Raw genomic sequence first — 22,489 nt, 5'->3', positions numbered from 1 at the left:
CTAGATATACGGGTCCCTGAAAAGGGGGGGAGGAATCTGACGTGTGGGTCCCACAGTGGAAGCCCCGTGAGGGGGTGTCTGATCCGTCTGTCTGGACAAAGGTTTGGGAACTTTGGCCCAGTCAGTCCAGAGCCTGGCCCCTAGAAGGGGAAGTGGGTGTCAGTACCCAGGTCCAGTACGTGAGGGGGCTCTCAGGGAGGCCTTGTCTGGCAGTCTACTTTGAGATGGGGTAGAATTTATCAGGTTGGGCAGACAGGCACCAGGCATCTGAAGCTTTGGGGTAACGGAATCTGGCCAGTACTCTGGATGAATGCCTGAGTTCCTGGATTGGGGGTGGGGGAAGGGGACTGCAGGGGCGGCTGGTGAGGAATTGAGGGATATGGCGCACACACAGTATTTGAGGAGCTGAGAGGCTGGATGGGCCCCAGAGAGGAGATGGTGCCAGGGTCTTTGGAGAGGGGTCAAGCACCCGGCTCCTGAAGAACCTGGAGGAGGTGTGGAGAGTTCCCAGACAGCTCTGAGGTGTGCAGAGCCCAGGCAGGGCCGGGCAGCCCGGTTGGAAGTTGGAAGAGAAGGTCCGTATGGAGTCCTGCACCAAGGCCCTTGGGGGCAGGGGCCTGGAGAGGCACCTAGTTGGGACTCCCTGGCATTCGTCTTCCACAGACACCACCGACACCAGCAGGCAAACACCCTTCGCCTCAGTTTCTCCCACCCCCACCACCCTCTCCTCCCCTCCATCCAGGGGGCGGGGCCAGAGGTCAAGGCTAGTGGGTGGGATTGGGGAGGGAGAGAGGTGTTGAGCTGCGCCTAGGAGAGCCCTCCTTTTACCAGGCCCCCGGCTTGGGGCGCCGTCCTTCCCCATGGCGGGACACCTGGCTTCCGACTTTGCCTTCTCGCCCCCACCGGGTGGTGGAGGCGATGGGCCAGGAGGGCCGGAGCCCGGCTGGGTTGACCCTCGAACCTGGTTGAGCTTCCAGGGCCCTCCCGGCGGCTCAGGAATTGGGCCGGGCCTTGGCCCCGGCGCAGAGGTGTGGGGGATTCCCTCGTGCCCTCCGCCGTATGAGTTCTGCGGGGGGATGGCCTACTGTGGACCTCAGGTTGGAGTGGGGCTGGTGCCCCAAGGCGGCCTGGAGACCCCTCAGCCCGAGGGCGAGGCGGGAGCCGGAGTGGAGAGCAGCTCCGAAGGGACCTCCCCTGAACCCTGCGCTGCTCCGCCTGGGGCGGTGAAGCTGGACAAGGAGAAACTCAAGCAAAACCCTGAGGAGGAGGCGAGTGAGGTGCAGTGGGGCCGGGGAGTGGCCAGGGAGGGGGAAGTGGTGGCCTGCAGCTGCCTCGGCCTGGAACCCCAGAGCGGTGTGGGGCCGCTGAAGCCTCCTGAGAGCGAGGGCGAGGTGGGAACTGGAGGCCAGAATTCCGGGAGCACCTCAGGGGAGGGCAGGGCTGGCCTCGGGGGGTCGGAAGCTGGCCCAGGCTGGCCTTGCTTCCTCCCCCTGCGGCCCTTGGCCTACAGTAGCCTTCCACTTCCTAGGCCTGACGGTGGTCCAGTCACTCAATTTATTACCAGTCCAGCACCAGACCCACATTGGGTTTGAGCCCCTTCTCCTACCCTGAATCCTTCTTGATTATTTGATCCTTATCAGACCCAAGAGCTTGACCTTAAATGTGGCTTGAGGGTAAAAACTGTGCTTATCCCGGGGTTATTGTTTCTGAAATTCGAGGGTGTGACTGGTTGCTGATAGAAGCTCCTGTTTGGGCTGTGTGTGGACGTGTGGAGTGGGTTTGCCTCCCGTCAGGATTAGGGCTTGCCTTCCCTTGACCTCTGCCTTGGGCCTGTGAGTCACCCGTAAGCAGAGTGCATACCTTGGCGCCCTCTTATAGAGAGCTGCAAGTACCAAGTTCAGCCCTTATTCCGTAAGTTGTGAACAAGGGGAAAAAGTGGAATTGATCTCCAGGCTATTCCCCAAATGTAGGCTTTGCTGAGGGGTTGAAGACGTCTGCATCCAGCCCTGCTGGGGACTATTAAGGATGTATCTTCCAGGCCGCTGAAGAGACAAGTGTAAGCAATTAGAGATCAAGTACTAAGCCTTCAGGCCTCACAGAAGGAGGTGTGAGTGCTTGGTTTCAGCCGACCGACTCGCCGCAGACTCTTTGCAGGAGGCGGCTGCTGAGCCTTGAATAATAATGGCTGCCAATTGTGGTCCATTTCCTAAGTGCCTGGCTGTGTGCTCCGTTCCTACGTTATTATCTCATTAACTATCACAAAACCTCCTCGGGAGGTATTATTAGCCCATTTCACGGGTCTTAACTGCTAAATGATAAAGCTAGGATTTGAACTGGGGTTTACCTTGTTTCAAATCCCCAAAATAGGATTTGGAAAAGCTGTGATGGGGACAGCTGAGGACATTTATAGTCTTGAAACACTGCCAGAGCAGAAAGTGGGAATGGAAGCCAGCCTACTTGAGTTTGATGGAACTGAGCACCCTTGAAATCCTTCTCTAAGGCTTCCAGGACCACACAAAACCTAGCTACTCTTTGGTCCCCTTGGACACTGGCCTTCACTGAAGGGCCCCAGGGCTCAGTCCCTCAAACTCTGCTCTATCTTTTCTGTCTCCTGCTGGGATGGCTCCCTGAGTGTCCCCCCTTATCCACCCATCGCCCAGCTATTCAGGCGTTCGCATTCCCTGCTCATCCTACATCCACTCCTTTGGACACCCCGCCATGTTTACCTTTGTAATATACCCTCAGTCAGTACTTACCTACCACCCTGGTCTCGGCCACCGCCACCTATGCCTGGATAACTGCAGTTGCCTCCCTGGTTTATACCCTCACTTCCTCCTCAGTCTATTGTCACCGTGTCAACTGGAGTGCACATTTTGAAATGTGAGAGTTCTGATCATGTGAGTGCAGCACCTACTCTGCCCTGCTTGCCCCTCTTGAGATCACACCCCTCCCTCTTCCATGAGTCAGCCTACTCACCCAGCCCCCTGCTGCTTCCAGGGCTGCCCGCCTTGGGCCTTTTCACTTGGCTCATTCTCTTTGCTCAAACTTCACCTTCTTCATCATATTTAAAATTGTCCCCTTCCCCATAATGTCCTACTCTGCTGTACTCTGTAATCCTCTACCCTGCTTTACCTTTCCCACGGTACTTCTAACAAACTCACATACTGGATAATAATTATTTGTCTCTCCACATTGGAATGGAAGCTCCGTGAGGCTAGGGCTTTTTGTCTACATTGTGTAGCTGCTGGCTTATAGAAGGTGTACCATAAATCTGTTGAATTAATCGAGGATGCTTCTAAATTGCAAAAAATATATAAAAATAGGGGAGAATCAGAGGTTGTAAAAAACTGAGCACCAACTATATACAAAGCACTTTACTCATACCTCTTATGACACCTGTAACTTTTTGTAGTGTTTCTCTGATATGCGTGCCGTGTCTTAGTCTGTGGGACCCTGGAAGAAAGCTGGGGAAATATATTGAAATGAGAAGCAGAGAGACACAGGGGTCTTTATTTCTGTACGGCTAATACTCCAGTCGAAAAGATTTGGTGTTAATGAGCTAATAGGCAGGAGCTCCCTTCATAACCTGACAGGTGTTCTCATTGAGTCCAGGACTGGTCTTTCCATCACACATGGTGCTCTGCAGCTTCTGGGGTGAGTGACGTTTGTAGATAGGTTGTTTCTAGATGGTAGGTGGGCAGGCTGGATGCAGACACTCCTGCAGACCGCCCCTTGGGCCCAGGTGGGGAGAGGGTCAACAGTTGGTGTTTGTGTTCTTACGTGTCCTCTGCCTTTTAAATGCTGTCTCAGGACATGAAAGCTCTGCAGAAAGACCTCGAGCAGTTTGCCAAGCTCCTGAAGCAGAAGAGGATCACCCTGGGGTACACCCAGGCCGACGTGGGGCTCACCCTGGGGGTTCTCTTTGGTGGGTCCCCGGCAGCATGCTCTGACCCACAGAACCCAGGGACCACATCTCCCCTTGGAACATTCCTGAACTTGGCCTTTCCTCCCTACCAAGGGCATGAGGGGAGGGTGTTTCCAGGGCATGCTCTGCTCTCACCCGTGAAAAGGGTAGAGAGGGAGGGACGAAGATACTTGGTCCCAGAGTTCCCTCTGGGAAGAAGTGGAATCCTGGGTGGGACCTTGTGAGGGCAGGAAGGGGTGGTGAATTTTGGGTCTTGGGTCCCTGCCTGCTGCCACATGTTGCTTCTCTTTCAACCCGCCTTCCCAGGGAAGGTGTTCAGCCAGACAACCATCTGCCGCTTCGAGGCTCTGCAGCTCAGCTTGAAGAACATGTGTAAGCTGCGGCCCCTGCTGCAGAAGTGGGTGGAGGAAGCTGACAACAACGAGAATCTGCAGGAGGTGAGGGTCGGTGGGCGCATAGGGACCTTCCGTGGCTCAACCTGCTGTCGGTGCTCCCACCCCCAGCTGGCAGCTCCCTTAGGGGCCATAGTCCTCAGTGGATGGAGGATAGATGATTCCTCAGTGCTGCTGGGACAAGTCCAGAGCCACTGGTCTACCCTTGTAGGATTCTTTTTCATACCATCTGGCTCTGGTGACGCCCCTTAGCAATTTGCTCGAGTCCCTGATGTCATGGTGCTGTTGCTTGCTCCCCATCTCCTCCCCTGATCCCCCCCGCCCCCACCTGCCCAGATATGCAAAGCAGAGACGCTGGTGCAGGCCCGAAAGAGAAAGCGGACAAGCATCGAGAACCGAGTGAGGGGCAACCTGGAGAGCATGTTCCTGCAGTGCCCGAAGCCCACGCTGCAGCAGATCAGCCACATCGCCCAGCAGCTCGGGCTTGAGAAGGATGTGAGTGCCCTCCGCGTGCTCCGTGCTCCGAGTCCTCCTCCCCAGGCCCTGCCCGCTGCCCTAGCTCTGGCTTTTGCCCTCCAGCCACTCTGGATCTGTTGCTTTGGAGCCAAATGACCTCATAAAACCAGGCACACCTCCTGGAGTTTATGAGTGAGTGTCACTCTCCCTTGTGTCCTCCACTCCTAGGTGGTCCGAGTGTGGTTCTGCAACCGTCGCCAGAAGGGCAAACGATCAAGCAGTGACTATTCTCAACGAGAGGATTTTGAGGCTTCTGGGCCTCCTTTCTCAGGGGGACCAGTATCCTTTCCTCTGGCACCAGGGCCCCATTTTGGTACCCCAGGCTATGCGGGCCCTCACTTCACTACGCTGTACTCCTCAGTCCCTTTCCCTGAGGGTGAAGCCTTTCCCTCTGTGTCTGTGGCCACTCTGGGCTCTCCCATGCATTCAAACTGAGGTGCCTGCCCTTTGCCAGAAAGGGGAGAGCCAGGGAGAGAACCCTGAGGATTGTGCTGGGGCTTTGGGGTTAAGTTCTTCGTTCACTAAGGAATTGGGAACACAGAGGGTGTGGGGGCAGGGAGTTTGGAGCAACTGGTTGGAGGGAAGATGAAGTTCAATGATGCTCTTGATTTTAATCCCCACATCACTCACTCATCACTTTGATCTTAAATAAAGAAGCCTGGGACACAGTAGGTGGATACTTTTGTTTTTGCCTTACTGAAGAAGGTCCTGGGGATACCCAGCAGTGATATTAACAGCTCTCAGACCCAAACGACCCTGAAGCCAAAGTGCCATACCTGCTCAGTCACACAGTATCAGAATGAGAGTGGGACTGGAACATGTTTATTTGTAAAGGTCCTTGTAGGCACGAGCTAGTTCTTAGGCGCTCATGACATGGGTCCCAGGGAATTTGCACCCTTATTTCAGCCCAAGATGTTGTTATGTAGCCATTCCCTACCAGGAGCTGGCTCTGCTTTCCCCACCGTACACTGGAAGTCCTTGGGGTTGTCCTGCTAAGAAATCGAGTCTTTAGATTCTTACCTCTGCATGTCCAGTGACCCCAGCCAGAAACGCCACCTTGTGCTGTCCTGACACCAGGGTTCATTTGGTTTCCCTTTAAGGTTTCTGCCTACCCTGGCCATGAATGACTCAGCAGGCCCCACACTTTAGTCCTGGTTCCAGAGCTGTTTCCTCGATGTGGAAACACTTGGGTTGGTAAGTAGGTAGGAGTAGAGAGGGTAGACATGCAGGTTGCAATAGACTACCAAGATAAGGCCTTTCCTAGAAAGAACAGAAACACTGCTTTGACGGTACCTTGGCTTGGTGTAAGGGTCACAGAAGGAAACCAGTGAACCGTGCATGGGTTAGGTTGATGCACACGGGACCAGGCCAGGGTCTGCTCTGGCTGGTTGACCAGCTCTTCTCTTCCCTGGCAGCACTAGCACCCTTGTTTTGTTGCGCTTCACAGATGTTGCATTTTCTACAAGTCAAAGGCAAGGCCCTCCACCAGTAAAGATTATGGCTCCCGTTAGTGCAGTGGTCTGAACATGCAATGTCTCTGAGGTGTGTCTGTACAAGTGAAGCTTGTAACAGTTCTGCCATCTACATGAAACTGACCAAACCCCAGCTCCCTTATTTTAATGGCATTGGGTCTGTTTTCCTTTAAAGGAGAAGACTTCTTACCTGGGTTCCTTTTTTCCCATCTCCCATCTCCAGCTCATCCCACCTATGTGCATCTCCCCAGTGAACGGGTTTGTATTTCTCTGCCTTTTCTGCTCATCTCCCAGGCCCTTAAGAACTCATGTTCTGCAAACCTTCCCAAGGCCATTCTCCCAAGAATTGGAAAGCATGAGTATGAGACCCACAAAAAGAATAAATGGCAGTGAATGAAGCTACTCTTTATTTGGAAATGAAAGCAAACCTCTGAAAAGCCAGGCTACAAACAGGGTCAGCAATAGGACTCCCCACAATATAAGGAAGTTTGGGGGCAGTGCTCTAGGTTTCCCCCAGAATGCCTCAGGTGATGCCATCCAAGAATGTTGAGAACTCACTTGTTAGTGTCTGGGGCTTACATCTTCCCAGGCATGGTCTCTGCAATTGACCAGAGCTCTGGTCACAGACATTCTAGTGTGAATGGCAGCCAGGACCTGGGAATTTCCAGCTCACTGGCAACTTCCTGCAGGCAGTGTTATCTTTGGCAGGAAACCATCTCTTCTGTCACGTTGGCCATGAGGGCCTGTTCTAGACCCATAGCAATGGACCCCAGCACTGTGGGCATTCCCTCCTGGGCAGGCAAGAGAAAGCAGTTCTTAGAACCCACTGGTATTCCCTCGTGTCCACCCATGGCCTGGAGGTGCCAGCTGTCTGGCCCCTTGGTGGAGGGCCTTAGGTCTGGACAGTCGCATGACACCCTGGGCACCGGAAGTCAGCCTCCCTGGCAGCCTGGATACTGCAGCCAACACAGGCCACGTGGAACCAGACGTCACAACCATCACACTGAACCCAGGCCACTGTCTCTTCTTGGGGCAGGAAGCAACAAGGGGCTGCACAGGGCTCCCCGGCCCCAGCAGCAGGGGCAGTCATGGTGCTCACTGGGTACTTCGGAGGACGCCCATGACGATTTCTAAAGAAAGTGAGAAAAACCAGGGTCACTGGAAACCTGTAGAAGCCTAGTACTTTACCCTGGATGATACCTGAACCTATGTAGACTCCCTAGACTAATGGTGAACCTGGTTAGGAGCTAAACCAGGTCTTGCCATTCCAACATCTGTTCTCTGTCCACCTCCTACCCCCCACCCCAAGCAGAGGGCCACCTCCCAACCTGAGGCTCTAAAAAGGAATCAAAAGGCAGTGAAACATTGAGAAAACGATCTCTCCACTTACCCACTAGATGTCAGAGGGGTTTTGTCTACTCGGAGTTTTTTCCTGGGCTCTCTAAGGACTAGTGGGGGGCTCTCAGGAGCCTCTCTCTCATCATCCAATTCTGCCAACACTCGGTGAGCCGATTTCCTCCGATTTCTTGGGGGTGGGGCAGAAGGGGCGGTCTCCACTGCCCCAGGGGGAATGGGAGCAGGCCGGCTCTGTGGCCCACCCCCAGTCCGTGAGAAGGTGAAGGGCTGGGGCTGGAGCTTGCTGAGGCTGCCAATGGAGTTGAGGATCAGCGTGGCTCTCGGGGCTGAGGCCAGGGTGCCGAGGGGGCGCTGTGGAGCCCCCTGTGGGGGCAGCATGGGCCAGAAACCAGCTCCTGGTCCCTCTTCCCTAGACCGTGGGACGGTAATGGCAGCAAAATCTTGAGGTTTGACATGGACTTGCTGAAACATGAAGTAGAACTCCGAGGGGCTGGTTCCTGGGGGCCCTTCAGGGCCGAAGGTCAGAAGGTCACCATCACTCAACTGCAGCTTGTGACCCCTTGGGAGTCGGACATTATTGACCAAAGTCCCTGTTGATGACGGGCACCAGACAGATACAGAGAATGACAAAAACATGACCAGAGTCAGGAGTAGAGAAATCTGGTCCTGTCTGATTTTCTGGGGAGCGTGAGGAAGAATATGGCACCTGTCATCAAATTCTCACATTCTAAGTCCCTCAGCAGGTGACATCAGATGTTAAGCTCTTTCTGAGCTGGGAACAAGTGTACTTCTTATGCCCTCCCACAGGACAAGGAGGGAACAGACCCCTTCCCTCACTCCACTGAAGTCCAGTTCTGACGTGCTCACTGTCTCCCAGCTCATTCAGCGGAGCTCAGACTGGGTCTGAATCCTGACTGCACCACTTGCCCACTTCATGACCCTGGAGAAGTTACCCTCTGTGCCTCATTTTCCTTGTCTAAAACGGGGCTGATGTTAATGCTCGTCCACAGTCAATGCATTTAAAACGGTGCCTGGTTCAATAGTAAGCGCTAAATGAATATCGGCTACTATAGTTACCTAATCCCCACCACACTCCCCAAACAGACCTTACAAAGCTTCCACTTTACCTAAGAGGAAACTAAGATTCAGAGAAATGAAGTGACAGGCCTGAGTTTTCACCTGGGGCCAGTGGCAGAACTCAGATGTGAGCCCAGGCTTTTTGAGGTTGGCTGTGACCACCTCCGAGTCAGGGAGTAAGACACATGCCCATATCATTAAAACAGTTCAGCATCCTAACTGCCTTAAGACAGGAACAAGGCACCTCAGCAAATCTGGAAACTGAGTCAGGCCTGAGCTTGGCCCCAGAACATCCCCACTGTGATATTTCCCTGCTGCCCAGGCTCTGGCTCTACCTCCCAGCCCCTGTATGAGCTAAACAGGGGCCACCAAGAGTCAGCCGGGCAGAGAGCTGCTGACATTGCACACTTTGGGTGAGAAGACAAGAGGTCTGGACTACAACCATCCATCCAACCTGACAGGGCGCTTGGGAAGCAGGCAGGGTCCCTGGGGAGCCCCTTCATCATCCCGGCCCAGAACGGCTCACTGCTCACCTTGGCTGCTGCAGTCCTCCAGGCTGACCCTCCAGGCATCACCCTGGCGCTCGGCGTGCAGCTCCGCGTGGACTCCAGAGATCAGGCCGGGCTCCTGTTGGGGCTTCAGGGCCACATCACACAGGTCAGCCCTGTGGCCCAAGCGATAGGTGCATCCAGCGCCGCTTGGGGGGTGGAAGGTGTAGAGATCACCGCCCCTGCCGCCTCCGACGCGCAGCAGCTGAAAGCAGGGCAGCATGGGCGGCGCCCCCTCGGCCCCACCTCTTCCACTTCAGGAATCCATCACCTTCCCCACTCCTGAGCCATGCACGGTGGCCCAAGTTCGCTTTCCGTCTGATGCAAACTTGAGCTATGATTTGTGCAATTTCAACTTTGAGCACACCCCCTGAGCAGTGCAAATTCAGTCCAAGGATCCTAAGCACGTGATGCAAAACTGGCTGTCAAGCAGCTTTGAACTGAAAATTCTGGGAAGGTCCCGGTGCAGTGCAAAAACGAACACGTCCTATGGTACTTTAGATGAACCGATCCTCAGTCTGCAAAATATTCGGAAAGCCTTCAATCTGTGCAAGGTAACATACATTCGGCAGCTTCTGGGGAACTGGGAACTGTAGGTGTGTATGGGGGCGTCCTACTTCTGTGCAATACTAACTTGTCGCCTCGATATAATTTGGGGAAAAGAAGCTTCTTCCTGTCAGACTTGCTTATCCAAATAGAGTAGCCAGCCCTCCTGCTCGCCCGCGCCTCTCTTTTCTGGCCAACCCCTCGCACATAACTAGTTAGCTTGAACCCCAGTGGAAAGTGATTCCACTGTCACCCCCTCCCAAAAGGCAGTGAAAACGGGTCCCTACGTTCTTTCGCAAAGTGGATCTAAATCCCTGCTTCCCGGCTTTTTCGGGTGAGATAATAACAAAGGAAAGAGCTCCCCGAGATCATGCAAGGCAAACCCAGCCTTTTGCCTCCCCGCCCCAGCTCCGTTTCGGATCTACCGCGCGGTGCAGTCTCGAAGTGGTCTCCTCTCCGGCAGTGCCAGCCTGTGCAGCGTTCCGGGACCCCTCGGGCTCCGGCCTGAGCTGCCGCTCCTGCTTGCTGTTTGACAGCGAGGAAGCCGGGCCAGGAGGGGAGCGGCCTACGCGCGCGGGCAGCTCCGACCCCGCCTTCGGAATTCCCCGGTCCGAATTTCGCGCCAGCGAGCCCGCCCCTCCCCCGTACCGTTCCTGATTGGCCAGCCCCTATGCCCTCCTCCGTTCCATTGGGCGGGGCGCTGGCAGGCTCCCCCGATGTCCCGCCTACCACTTTTTCTGATTAGTTCACAAGTTTTCCCGGGTTCCGGGAGTTAGGAGGCGCCGCCAGGGCGCGGAGGTGCCCCAACGTGGTAATTGGGCAGGGCTTTAGACACTCCTGCGCCTGCGTGTATCTCTTCCCCGCCCCCCCACTTCCGGTTTTTGAGCGGCCCGCCAATGGGTCCACTCTGCGCAAGCGCGGTCAGGGGCGGGACCAGCGCCGCAGCAAGGAGTTGGGGGCGTGGCGAAAGGGCAAAGGGGGTTCTCGTGCTGGGTGAGGGGGCTTTCGGGAAGAGTCAGTTGGGGGTGGGAAGGGGTTGAGAAGGGGTTTGGGTTGGGATCAGGGTCCCATAGGGGAGGAGGGGGTACAGGCGCCGGGTAAAGGAACAGATAAGGGGGTCAGAATAGCCTTAGAGCTCCGGGTATATCGGGGTGAAGACTCAGGGGTGTCTGGGGGAGTTAGGGGGGAACGGACTGAATGCCAGCTAGAGTAGGGAGAAGAGAGGAGGCTGTTGAGCTGAGAGATGAAGGTGAGAGTGAGGGAGCAGTGTAATTCAAGGAGAAAGCAGATTAGGATGTAGGGAAGGAGGGGGGAGGAATCCTAGATCGAGGGAAAAGTGGGTGAATTTGGGTGGGAGGGTGGGAGACCCTGAAGAGCCCTCGCTGTGCTCTAGGACGCTGAAGAGAGGAGGGTGGGTGGCAGGAATGGAAGTTAAGGGGATAGAGAAACTAAGAGGAAGTTGCTAGAGGGGTTTGCATGAGATGTCAGGAAGCTGGCTTTTCTGCCAAGGGATCTAGGCTGCCTAGATTCCCAGGGGTTCTGGGGAGGCGCCCTGCCCTACATGTGGCCACATTCATCTGGGGTCAGCTTGGGCCAGCGCTTTAATAGGGAAGGGCCCAGGAGTCATGGCTTGGTGGTGTCCGGATGGGCTTCCCCAAGGCCTGCTGAGCCATGGAGAGAACTCTGGAGACTGGGCTCACAGTCCCGGCACCACACACCTCCAACCAAGAATGGCAGAGACTATAAAAACCTGAGGAGGAGGGTAAAGGCACTACCCAGACCTGAAAAGTTTGAGTAAAGCCTAAGAGCTCCCTCTTAGCCTGTTTCAGTAAATTCCCTCCATCTCATGGTTATTGCCCCAGTTCTATCAGGGACCAGGTTGGGTGAAACAAGTGATCTTTGGGTATTTCCTACTTCCGGGAAGTAGAAAAAGAGGAGCTTAGAGTCTGGTGGACCTGGCTCTTATTTAAGGATAATGACTGTTATTTTAGGGGCTTTCTCTTTGGAAGGTGGCCTGAAAATTGAATTGGAGTGCCCTTGTTTCTCCTGTTGTCCAGGGGAACATAGATGGCTGGACACAGAATCTAGAGACTTCAAATAATGTGGAGATGTTTCGACCTTCAGGTCAGTGGGACCTGGCAAGGGGACTGGTGATTGTCTCTTCCTGGGAAACTGACCATCTCTGTCCTTGTGATTCCTCAGGTTCCACTGGGCTCATTCCCCCATCCCACTTTCAAGCGCGGCCCCTTCCTACCAAACCAAGAATGGCTCCCACCTGGGTCTCAGACATTCCCCTGGCCCATCAAGATGTCTCAGAGAGGCGGCCAGACAACCAGAAACCTCAAGTGATCATGTGGGAACGGGATGTTTCTGGCGATGGGCAGGAACCAGGGCAGAGAGGCAGGTAGGGGTCCGCTGTCACACTGTGTTCTCAGGCTGGCTTGCCAGAGACCCTTGCTTACTGAAATTTCATACCGTAGTTTGGTAGTTTGTTCATTTTTCCGTAAGCAATTATTGGTGCCTGCAATGCATAAATAATAATAAGGCAGCATGCTAGACGATAGGGATGGGGATAACAAAAATAAATAGGAGAAATCCTGATATCAAAGAATTTCAAGTCCTAAGGGAAGAGACCGATTGACCAACAGCTGATCGTAATAAGCATGATATACAAGGCAAGGTGAAGAAGTTCAAACTGAGACTGTTTTTGTGCTGGATGGATTCATCCTGATGGAGCACCGGCTGTGGGAGCTCACTGTGCTATTTGTCAATGTGTTGTCTGTAAAGATTCTTATTCTTGTTTCACGTATGTCTTTTCCCAAATGTACTGGAATGCCATTCTGCCGTTGTGCTCTAGCGTGGGATTGGAGACAGCGCTGCCTCGGACCCCATCAAATAGGAAGGAGCATGACGACGAAGGGGGAGCACTGCAGTGGGTGTCAGGAGACAGAGACACTCTGTTCCTCGTTTGGCACCAGCTAGGGGTCCTTTGGCCAGTCACTTAACTTCTCTAGGCTATAGTTCCCTGCTTAAAGAAAAAAAAAAACCCTGTGATTCTGGGCCCCAGTGAGGGCGCTATGCCAACAGCCATGTTATAAGCTGTAACTTTATGTGACACCAATAGCGCCGTGAGCGCGCTCTCTGCTCATCTCCCTCAGACTTTACCTTGCCCTTAAATCAGAATTCAGAAGTCTCTGCATGTACTTCCAACCTCTCTAATTCAGAATGTGTGCACTAATGATGTGCACATTTCATGTTTAAGACATCCTTGTGTGTAGCTCCAGAGGCCATGTTCCATGATCTCAGCCAGTCTAGGTCCTTTGAGCCCCGGCACTGGACCTTCTATGCTTAGTAGGGCCTCCATGGATGACGAGGGTGCTGGGAATGCAGAGATCCCCACGGCCCAGCTTCATCCCCCCGTCTCCTCACATAGGAGCAGAGGGATCTCTTCTGTCTCCATTTATGCCCTGGCCACCTTCCCAGCCTCAGAGATAGGTCTCACCTGTGCTAACCTGTCTTTGCAGGTCCGTGGAGCGGCAGGGGTCACAGGCCCTGAGCCAGCAGGCTGAGCTGATCTCTTGGCAGCTGCAAGAGCTGCGGCGGCTGGAAGAGGAGGCCCGGGTCCTGCGGGAGACCTCGCTGCAGCAGCAGATGAGGCTGGAGGCCCAGGCCCTGGAGCTGGAGGCTCTGGCACGGGCGGAGAGGGCCGGCCGAGCTGAGGCGGAGGGCCTGCGTGCCGCCTTGGCTGGGGCCGATGTTGTCCGGAAGAACCTGGAAGAGGGGAGCCAGCGGGAGCTGGAGGAGATTCAGAGGCTGCACCAGGAGCAGGTGAATGTGGGGGTGGGAAGAGCTCGGCTTCATAGTGGGAAACTGGGCAGTAATTTCCCGGCAGAGAGCAGGAATCAAAGAAAAGCAGTGGAGTGATGAGAAGTCGTTTGGTGAAGGTGAAAAAACATGACCTGGAAAGAGGGAGACCTTGGGTGTTTGCTCTTACTCAGACTGCACTTTTCCCCAGGACCCAGGTGATCTCCCCCACCTGAAGCCCTCCTTCCCCTTCCAGTAGGGAGTACTCTGTCTTCCGACTTTACTCTGGCCACCCGATTCATCTGGGAGCATTAGGGGCAGCGGGGTGGAGGAGTGGGGTCCTGAGGTGGGCTGGGAAGGGGAGATTGTTCAGTCGGTAAGCACTTGTCAGAGCTTACTCTGCCATCCCTGAGATGAGAGCCAGGACTCCACAGTGAGCACATCAGCCCGAGTCCCTGCCCTTGTGGCAGGGCTGACAGCCTAGTGGGGACACACACATTCCATACTTGATTTAGTCCTAGTTAATTGCAATTGGGAGAAGTGCCCTGAAGAAGGACAAGGGAGCCCTAACCTGGTAGGGGAGTTAAGGAAGGCTATCCTAGTTAAGAAGTGAAACCATAAAGATACTGAAGGAAAACCTGGGTGAATTCTTCTGTAACCTCACGGTCTTTACGCGTGAATCAAAATTCTGAACCATTGAAGAAAAGATTGGTACATTGACTTTCTAATACTAAACTTAGGAGTGACAAAATAAAAGTAAAATTAAAGGACAAATGATAAACCAGAAAGGAATACGAGTAGTCACAGCTCAAATCACAGGAAGCGGCTGATATCTCCACTGTATAAGGTGGGCCTAGAAACTGACAAAGGAAACACACAAAAAATGTCCGTTAAAAAATGGACAAAGGAGATAGTCAAAGACAAATATAAATGCCTTTAGATTCATGAAAGATGCTTAATGATAAGTTGACATTTATGCAGAATAAGAGCTGGCTGGTGAGGAGACGGGTTGGGTGGCTGTGGGAGCTGGTGTGACAGTGGCCAGCACGTGTGACAGGAGGGGGCCTGAGAGCCTTGAGTGCAGGAGACGAGAGGGCTCTGGGCGGTGGTGTGACTGCAGGACGTCAGGGCCCACGTAGAACTTTATCTGAAGAACAGCAGCTAGTGAAATGGGAAAGTGATGTGATGAGATTTGTATTTTACATCTCAAAAGACCAGTTTTGTGATTTATGTCCAAAAAGATGACTCTGACTGTGGTATGGAAATAGAGCAGGGGGCGGGACGACAGACTGGAAATGCGGGCAGCAGCCTCCCCCCTCCACCCACCTCCACCCCCGTCCCATGACCCCTCCAGTGTCCCCAACACCCTTACCACTGTTCAAGGTGCAGTAAAAAAAGGACAAGATTCCTACCTTCCTAGAACTTCCTTTTGAAGGGGGTGTGGCAGACAGTAAGCACACACAGAAGTAAGGTCATCTCAGACGGTAAGTGCTGGAAGGACAGGAACAGGCGACAGGACGGAGCAGGGGTGGGTAGGGATTGGAGGCCCAGGGCCGCCTTCCCGCGGAGGTGACAGGTGACGTGTGCCCCTCACCCCTGAATCTGAGCAGCTGGGTAAGCGGGAGAGTGATGGGAGACGGGCTCAGACAGGTGGGCAGAGGCCAGGGCACAGTGGGCGTCGCAGGCTGCGGGAAAGACTGGGTTTTGTTGGAATGCCGTGGTGAGCCACTGGAGGTTTCTAAGCCTGGTGAGGAGATTGCTGCCGTCCAGGCCTGAGACGAGGGTGGCGTACATCAGGCTGGTGGCAGCGGAGGTAGAGAGAAGTGAAGGTATGATTTGGGGGAGACCTGACCGGAACTGCTGATGGATTGGAAAGTGATGGGGGGAGTAAGGCGCCGGGGACTGTCTCCATTTGCCGTGCTCAGTCAGGTGATGTGTGTGCTGGGCTGTCTGAGGTCACCGAAAGTGGGAGGGGACAAGGCCAATGCAGGGCCGATTTAGAAAGCCTGGATGTGGGAGTGAGCCAGCTCCTGCTGAGCCCTCTCTCTCCGCAGCTCTCCTCCTTGACACAGGCTCACCAGGAGACTCTTTCCAGTCTGACCAGCAAAGCTGAGGGCTTGGAGAAGTCTCTGAGTAGTCTGGAGACCCGGAGGGCAGAGGAAGCTAAGGAGCTGGCTGAGGCCCAGAAGGAGGCCGAGCTGCTGCGGAAGCAGCTCAAGTACGTGGGGTGTGGGGTCCCCAAGGCGGGCCCAGCGATTGGTGGGTGGGGCGGGTCTCCAGGGTGCCCCACTGATGGTACCCTATTTCCACCCTAATACTAGCAAAACCCAAGAAGACTTGGAGGTTCAGGTGACCTTGGTTGAGAATCTAAGGAGATATGTGGGGGAACAATTACCTCCTGAGGTCCACAGCCAGACGTGGGAGTCGGAGCGACAGGAGCTTCTAGAAACCGTGCAGGTGAGAAAGTGTAGGGTGCATGTGTGGGGGTGGGGGTGGGGCGGGAGGCCAGGATCCCAGGGGAGGCGTGGTCCCTGGGGAGAGCAGCTTTCCCTGAGGGTGCAAACAGGCCTCTCTCCTGCTGGTAGCACTTGCAGGAGGACCGGGCCGGCCTGCGCAAGACAGCGGGACTGCTGGAGGTGCGCGTGCAGAGCCTGACACACATCCTGTCCCTGCAGGAGCAGGAGCTGGCCAGGAAGGTAGGCCGGGCCTCCCTGTGTGTGGGGGGGGGCGGGGGGTGGAGGACTTTCCTTCCCTGAATTTGCTGCAGCTCCTGCTGCTTGGGCAGCACAGAGAGAAAGCGAAATGCTGCCTCCTTCCTCTGCTCCCCCAGGAGCCCACACTGTCCCCCTCCTCCGCCCCAAAGGTTCAGCCTTCAGATTCCCTGGAGCCTGAGTTCACCAGGAAGTGCCAGTCCCTGCTGCAGTGCTGGCGGGAGAAGGTGTTTGCCCTGATGGTGCAGCTGAAGGCCCAGGAGCTGGAGCACAGAGTGTGTGTGGAGCAGCTGAAGGGACAGGTCACCCGTCGCCCTTTCTTCCCATGTTCTTCACCCCAACTTGCTCTTTACATAAGGGATGGCATTTATTCAACAAATACTATTGTGTGGTTACCACGTGCTGGGAACATAGCCCTGAACAAAAACAAGTACCTGCTCTCACGAGCTTAGGTTCTGGAGCAGACGCACAATAGGCAAGCAGACGGTTAGGTAAGGTCAGGTCATTATGTGAGCTGTGAAGAAAAAGGTGACTGATCACGTGACACTGCGGGGGGTGGGGGGGCAGCCTCAGGCAGGATGCTCAGGAACGGCCTCTTGGAGGAGGTGGCATGTGCAGGTCCTTGTGGGTCACAGGGCAGTTCCTCAAGGTGTGGGCACATGGAACATGCTTCTGGAAGGAAACCTTGGTTTCCATTCTCAGGAACCCACGCTTCTGGTCTCCCTGCATGGTGTTCTTTCAGAGACCTCTGCACCTGTCCCTCAGTGCCCTGCCTCCTGTCCTCCCCCAGGTGGCAGAGCTCCAGGAAAGAGCCGTAGCCCAGAGCCAGGAGCAGGCCATCCTGCAGCGCTCCCTGGAGGACAAAGCCGCAGAGGTGGAGGTGGAGCGTGTTGGCGCCAAGGTCAGTGTCAGGCGGGCAGAGGCCAGGGGCGGGCAGAGAACAGTGGCGGGCTGGGAAACCCAGCGGGCTGGGTCTGTGGGCTGGGCTGAGGAGGGACCCTGTTCTTCATGGCACCCTTCTAGGCCCTGCACATGGAGCTGAGCCGTGCCCAGGAGGCCTGGCGCCGGCGGCAGCAGCAGACAGCCACGGCTGAGGAGCAGCAGAAGCTCGTGGCCAGTGCCGTCAGCAGGTATCAGGGATGGGGGGTGTGGGAGGGCAGGGAGGGTGGGGGTAGTGTTCCGGCTTCCCCAGCCTCCCGGGCACCTTGGAGTTTAAGAACTCAGGCAAGACGGGCTGGAAAGCTGGCCACTGGAGGAGCAGGGCAGAGGTATTACGCCTGTAAAAGCTCCTGTGCTTGTTTTTCCTGGAGCAGCCCTCCACGTTCCCACCAGGGTCATTTGTTAGGACTCCCACTGTGTGTGTGGCTGGAGCTGAGGCAGCACGTCCTGCTGCAGTCTGGTCCAGGAACAGCCTGAGCTAATGGAGCACCTGCGAGGATCCCTACCTTCAAAGTTGTTCGAGGATGGGGAGTGTGGATACTCGATCTTTTCTTTCTCTCTTTACAGTTTTACAGGCATGCCCTGATTACTTGGAAAAACATTTTATCTATTTATTTTTAAAGCTGTACACTTTTACCAGCTTATAGGCATTCTGTATAAAAGGTATGAATTTCCTTCTTAATCAATTACAAGCCTGTGTTTCTTGTACCAGCTTCTAGGTGTTTCCTTATATAACCTTTAGAAAGACCTCTAAGGAGAAACTCAAGCTTCTCTGTGCTGGGAACATCTCCCCTCAGCCTTGGTCATTGGGGCACCTGGGCCATGCAGAGCACTTAGCACAGGGCCTGGCTTGTCGCTTGCACTCTGTAAATGCTTACCGTTACCACGTGGCTCTTGTTGACTGATCACATAATTGATTTAACAAAATTGTGGTGCAGGATGGGTCCTTGTGCACCGACCCCTTCTGTTGGATTTGTACCTTGGGGACTAATTTAAGTTTAAAAAGTGATGAAAGTAAAACATACTATAGAACAAAGATCCACTGAAGTGAAAAAAAATTGATGAAAGATTTCAGACACGCAGGGAATTAGAGAGGCTAGTTAGGATGAACCACTGCACACAGTCCATCCACGTGATCCTACCTCCAGGAGAACAGGAAGATATGCTGTGGACAGGGTTTTACTTCGGTGCCAGGACACCACTGAAATGGTTCTTGCTAGTGACCTGTTGCCAAAAAGTACAGGAGGCGTGAAACAGCCCAAGCTCAGTCTGTTGTCAGTTGTTAGAGAGTGTCTAGATGGCTTGGACACCTTATCAGAAAATGGCTTTAATGAGAGCCACAGAAGGGGCTGCTCAGATTTGGACTCCCCGGGGAGTTCCAGCCCGGCCCCTAGATGCTGCCTTGACCCTCCCCCGGGGACCTGTGTAGGCTTCTTGGCTTTTGTGAGCCACTCTGTCCTGCTTTGGGCACAGCTAGCTGATAAAGCCGTGCACCTGACCTTCACTGGTATCAGGGAATTTTCATTTGTCAGAGGGGATAACTTTGATCTCTGATGCATAATAGTTATCAAAAAACAGGCTGTGAAAAATAAGCTTGGAAGCTTGCTTGAAAAGATACACAGTCATTTCATGCCATGTTTGGGCACGGGCCCCCTTAGAAAGCTGGTGGGAGCTATGGGCTTTGTTCTTTAGAAAAATGCACGTAAGTTCACACACCCCAAACGTGGCACATGTGCCAGGAGAGTCCCCAAACCTGGAGAGGCGTCCAGGGGCCTGCAGGTGGACAAGTCTAAGTCAGCCAGCGATTAGCTAGCCTGCCGAACACTCCTGTTGGCTCCGCAGAGTCGTTTTTACTCAGCCCTTTGCAGTGTTGTGGCACCTGGGTCCAGATTAGGTCTGGCCCATGAACCGCATTATGGTTTTCCTGCAGGACCGTTATTAAAGGTACTGATCGCTAGGACCCAGATGAGAAGCTTACTGTAGGGTTAGGGACCAGGAATAGCTGTGCTTTTCTTATGAGCAACGGGATCATTTTCATCTGGCAGTCACTAAGGGCATAAGCCCTCAGGTTTTCTTTTTTTATTGGCTGAGGAGCCCAGCCCTACTGGTAGCGCACAGAGGTGGGGCCCCAACCCTTGGCTTCCGCTTCTCTCTTCCCCGCTCCGATCCCCCTTGCCTGCTTTCCCCACATCCATAGCAGTACAGGAAGAGGGAGCTGACCCTACAAGGCAGCCAAGTCCTTTTGGGAATGAGGTGGGGTGGAAGGGTCATGACCTTGTACGTCCTCCAGCTTCCAGACCTGGCTCCAGAGCACCATGGCCGAGGTGGAGCGGGCCGCAGCCCGGCTGCCCAGCCTCAGCAGCAGAGTCAGCTATGCCGTCCGCAAGGTCCACACCGTTCAGGGTGGGTAGGGTGACTGCCAGTGTGCCCTGAGAGCCCCGGCCCTCACCCCACACCCATCCTGCTGCTTCCTTCTCATCTGTCCATGTGTCATCACTTTCCCTTATGCCCCTGTCTCCTTTCCTCCTCCGCACACTCATCAGCCTGCTGCTGCCGCCTTTTCTCCCCCAGGCCTGATGGCTCGAAAACTGACCCTTGCTCAGCTGCGCCAGGAAAGGTGAATTTCGGGGGACGATGGTGGGGCTTTAAGGTGTTAGTTGCTGGGACCCAAAACAGTAGGACTGAGGAGGGAGGGGGCTTAGGGGCCAGGCAGCTGGGTGACCTCCCCCACTCTGTTTCTCCCCATCAGCTGCCCCCCACCCCCACCAACCGTGGACGTGAGCCTTGAGTTGGAGCAGCTGCGGGAAGAACGGAATCGCCTGGATGCAGAACTGCAGCTGAGTGCCCATATCATCCAGCACGAGGTGGGCCGCGCCCGGGCGCAAGGTACCCTGGTCCTGGGGTCACAGTCGGGTGCACTGGGGCTGAGAGGAGGGAAGAGCTGGGGTCTAGGGCGTGGAGAGACCGAGTGAGTGTCAGTCACCCCTTCCCAGGGGAGGCAGAGCGGCAGCAGCTGAGTGAGGTTGCCCAGCAGCTGGAGCGGGAGCTGCAGCGAACCCAGGAGTCCCTGGCCAGTGTGGGGCTGCAGCTGGAGGCCGCTCGCCAAGGCCAGCAGGAGAGCACAGAGGAGGCCACCAGTCTGCGCCAGGAGCTGACCCAGCAGCAGGAGTTCTATGGGCAAGGTGTGCGGGAGGTGAACCGGTGAAACGGGCGCCTCGGAGGGTGGGCGGGACCACGCTCCACATCTCCCCCACACACCCCTCTGCACCATCACCCCAGCTCTGCAAGAGAAGGTGGCTGAAGTGGAAACCCGGCTGCGGGAACAGCTCTCGGAAACAGAAAGGAGACTGAATGAGGCTCGGAGGGAGCATGCGAAGGCCGGTGAGGTTTGCGGGGTGGACGTGGGCTTCCAGGGAGCAGTGCGGAGACAAGGGCATTTTAAAAAGCTTTTGTAAAACTTTCTTTGAAGTATGCAGTTAATGGCACAGCTGAGTTCTCAGGTGGCAGACACACCCATATGGAAGCACCCAGATCAAATGACCAGCGCAGGGGCCCCTGCAGCCCCTCTGACGTGTGCCAGCAATGATTATCGCCAGCTTTTTATTAGGAAAAATTACAAACACCTAGACAAGTTAGAATCGTGTGCTGATACTCACATGCCTCCTCTAACTCGATGCAGCTCTTAACCTTTTGCCACCTTTGCTCTCTACACACACGCATTGATATATATACACTTTTGGGGAATGGTTTAAAGTGAATTACAAACAGATGACTGTTGACCTGCGTCTCCCACAAAGAAGATCTCCTACATAACCTCAATTCCATTGTCACCCTTAAGAAACTGAGAATCTAATACCCAGTCCATATCCAGATTTCCCCTAAGCAACTCTGTGAGGGAGGTAGTTCGGGTTTCCAGAGTCGGGATTCTAGAGTGTCAGCCACCTCTCCACTGTACAGAAGAGACTGGGTCAGAGTGGCCTCCCAGAATCACAGCTGGGGACCCAGCATCCTGCCCATTGGTCCAGTCTTGTTTTCATGGTGCCTTGCTGCCTCTGGGCTGCCCCACACCTGTCCCCTCTGTGCCCTGGTTTCCCCCTAGTGGTCTCCCTGCGCCAGATCCAGCGCAAAGCCACCCGGGAAAAGGAGCGGAACCAGGAGCTCAGGCGCCTGCAGGATGAGGCCCGGAAGGAGGAGGGGCTGCGGCTGACCCAGCGCCTGCAGGAGCTGGAGAGGGACGCGGACCTCATGCTGGTGGGGAGGCCTGAAGGGCCCTGGGGCTGGTTGGGGCCTCGAGGTGTGGAAAAGGGGAGGCCATGCCGGGGCTAGGTGGCGTTTAACCCTCTCCTTCCCAGGCCACCTTGCAGCAGGAGGGTCTCCTCTCCCGTTACAAGCAGCAGCGACTATTGGCAGTTCTTCCTTCCCTGCTGGATAAGGCGAAGTCTGTGGAGTTCAGCCCTAGGCCTTCAGGTTCTTCAGCACCCGGATCTCCAGCAGCGGCACCCTCTACCAGGGAGCCCCTGAAAGGTAAAGGTCTAAGTGGGAAGGGGCGGATGGGGCTTCAGGAGCCTCTGCCCAGACACTCTGGAGTGCATGTGCATTGTTCTCTGACCCTTGGAGGCCCCCAGCCTCCTTTGTCCACACCTGTCTTGGACCAGAGAACCTCCTTCCTCGTAACCCTGCTGTCCTGTGGCAGCCCTGTTCTCTGCACATAACCACGACAGCCTTTTGTATGGTTCCTATCTTTTGGGGTCTTCTTTCCCAGGATCCCTCTTTGTCCTGCTTGATGACCTGCAGGGCCTGAGTGAGGCCATTGCCAAAGAGGAAGATACAGCTCAAGGAGACAACCAGAATGCCCCTGCACCCATCTGCCGTTGAGCAACCTGGAGCTCGGGGGCCCGGGGGGCCAGGAGAATGGTGGAGAAGTGGGGTTTGGGGGCATCAGCTCAGTCCCTTGCCCCATCCAGATGCCCTCGGGGACACCATCCACCTAGATGTCTGAATTCTGGGGCTTTAATAAAGATGACTACAGTAGGAGCTGTTGTTTGGACATGTGCTCTGGGAATACAAGGACTTCTCCCTGCAGCTTCCTCTCGGGAAGTGTGAGAGGTGGTCCCATCTTCCTCTTTTTCAAAACCCCTTTCTTAGGCTGCTTGGGAAGTTTTTTGAGAAGTTCCAGGTTTTCTTTATTCTCCACTTTTGTTTT

The 22,489-nt window shown here is 54.9% G+C and overlaps 3 protein-coding genes across 6 annotated transcripts; 2 read left to right on the top strand and 1 right to left on the bottom strand.

Annotated features, from left to right (window-relative positions):
* Nucleotides 1–860: 860 nt before the first annotated feature.
* POU5F1 (POU class 5 homeobox 1) lies at nt 861–5,268 on the top strand. Its single transcript, XM_033102597.1, has 5 exons — nt 861–1,277; nt 3,811–3,925; nt 4,232–4,362; nt 4,654–4,812; nt 5,002–5,268. Exons 1-5 carry the CDS (start codon nt 861–863, stop codon nt 5,266–5,268), a joined length of 1,089 nt encoding a protein of 362 aa, XP_032958488.1.
* Nucleotides 5,269–6,695: 1,427 nt separating this feature from the next.
* On the bottom strand, nt 6,696–9,540 carry TCF19 (transcription factor 19). The gene is made up of 3 exons (XM_033102596.1): nt 9,272–9,540; nt 7,696–8,251; nt 6,696–7,435 (listed from the first exon to the last, which is right to left on the bottom strand). Exons 1-3 carry the CDS (start codon nt 9,507–9,509, stop codon nt 7,198–7,200), a joined length of 1,032 nt encoding a protein of 343 aa, XP_032958487.1. The 5' UTR covers nt 9,510–9,540; the 3' UTR covers nt 6,696–7,197.
* A 163-nt stretch (nt 9,541–9,703) lies between these two features.
* CCHCR1 (coiled-coil alpha-helical rod protein 1) lies at nt 9,704–22,317 on the top strand. Of its 4 annotated transcripts, none has more exons than XM_033102560.1 (18): nt 10,744–10,825; nt 11,890–11,956; nt 12,035–12,236; nt 13,357–13,660; nt 15,691–15,854; nt 15,958–16,093; nt 16,222–16,332; nt 16,500–16,649; nt 17,138–17,248; nt 17,371–17,477; nt 19,577–19,689; nt 19,858–19,903; nt 20,036–20,172; nt 20,280–20,468; nt 20,566–20,667; nt 21,386–21,537; nt 21,639–21,810; nt 22,049–22,317. In XM_033102560.1, exons 2-18 carry the CDS (start codon nt 11,941–11,943, stop codon nt 22,159–22,161), a joined length of 2,325 nt encoding a protein of 774 aa, XP_032958451.1. In that variant the 5' UTR covers nt 10,744–10,825; nt 11,890–11,940; the 3' UTR covers nt 22,162–22,317. The 4 variants fall into 4 exon arrangements, with proteins under 4 accessions (XP_032958453.1, XP_032958451.1, XP_032958452.1 ...); XM_033102561.1 differs by having other exon boundaries at nt 10,808–10,825; nt 11,824–11,956; nt 21,681–21,810; XM_033102559.1 differs by having other exon boundaries at nt 10,809–10,825; nt 11,824–11,956.
* The last annotated feature ends 172 nt before the right edge of the window (nt 22,318–22,489 follow it).

Source organism: Rhinolophus ferrumequinum, chromosome 3 (genome assembly GCF_004115265.2).
Source record: "Rhinolophus ferrumequinum isolate MPI-CBG mRhiFer1 chromosome 3, mRhiFer1_v1.p, whole genome shotgun sequence".
Taxonomy (NCBI): Eukaryota; Metazoa; Chordata; class Mammalia; order Chiroptera; family Rhinolophidae; genus Rhinolophus; species Rhinolophus ferrumequinum.
Note: the sequence above shows the minus strand (reverse complement) of the source record. Positions and strands in the feature narration are given on the sequence as shown.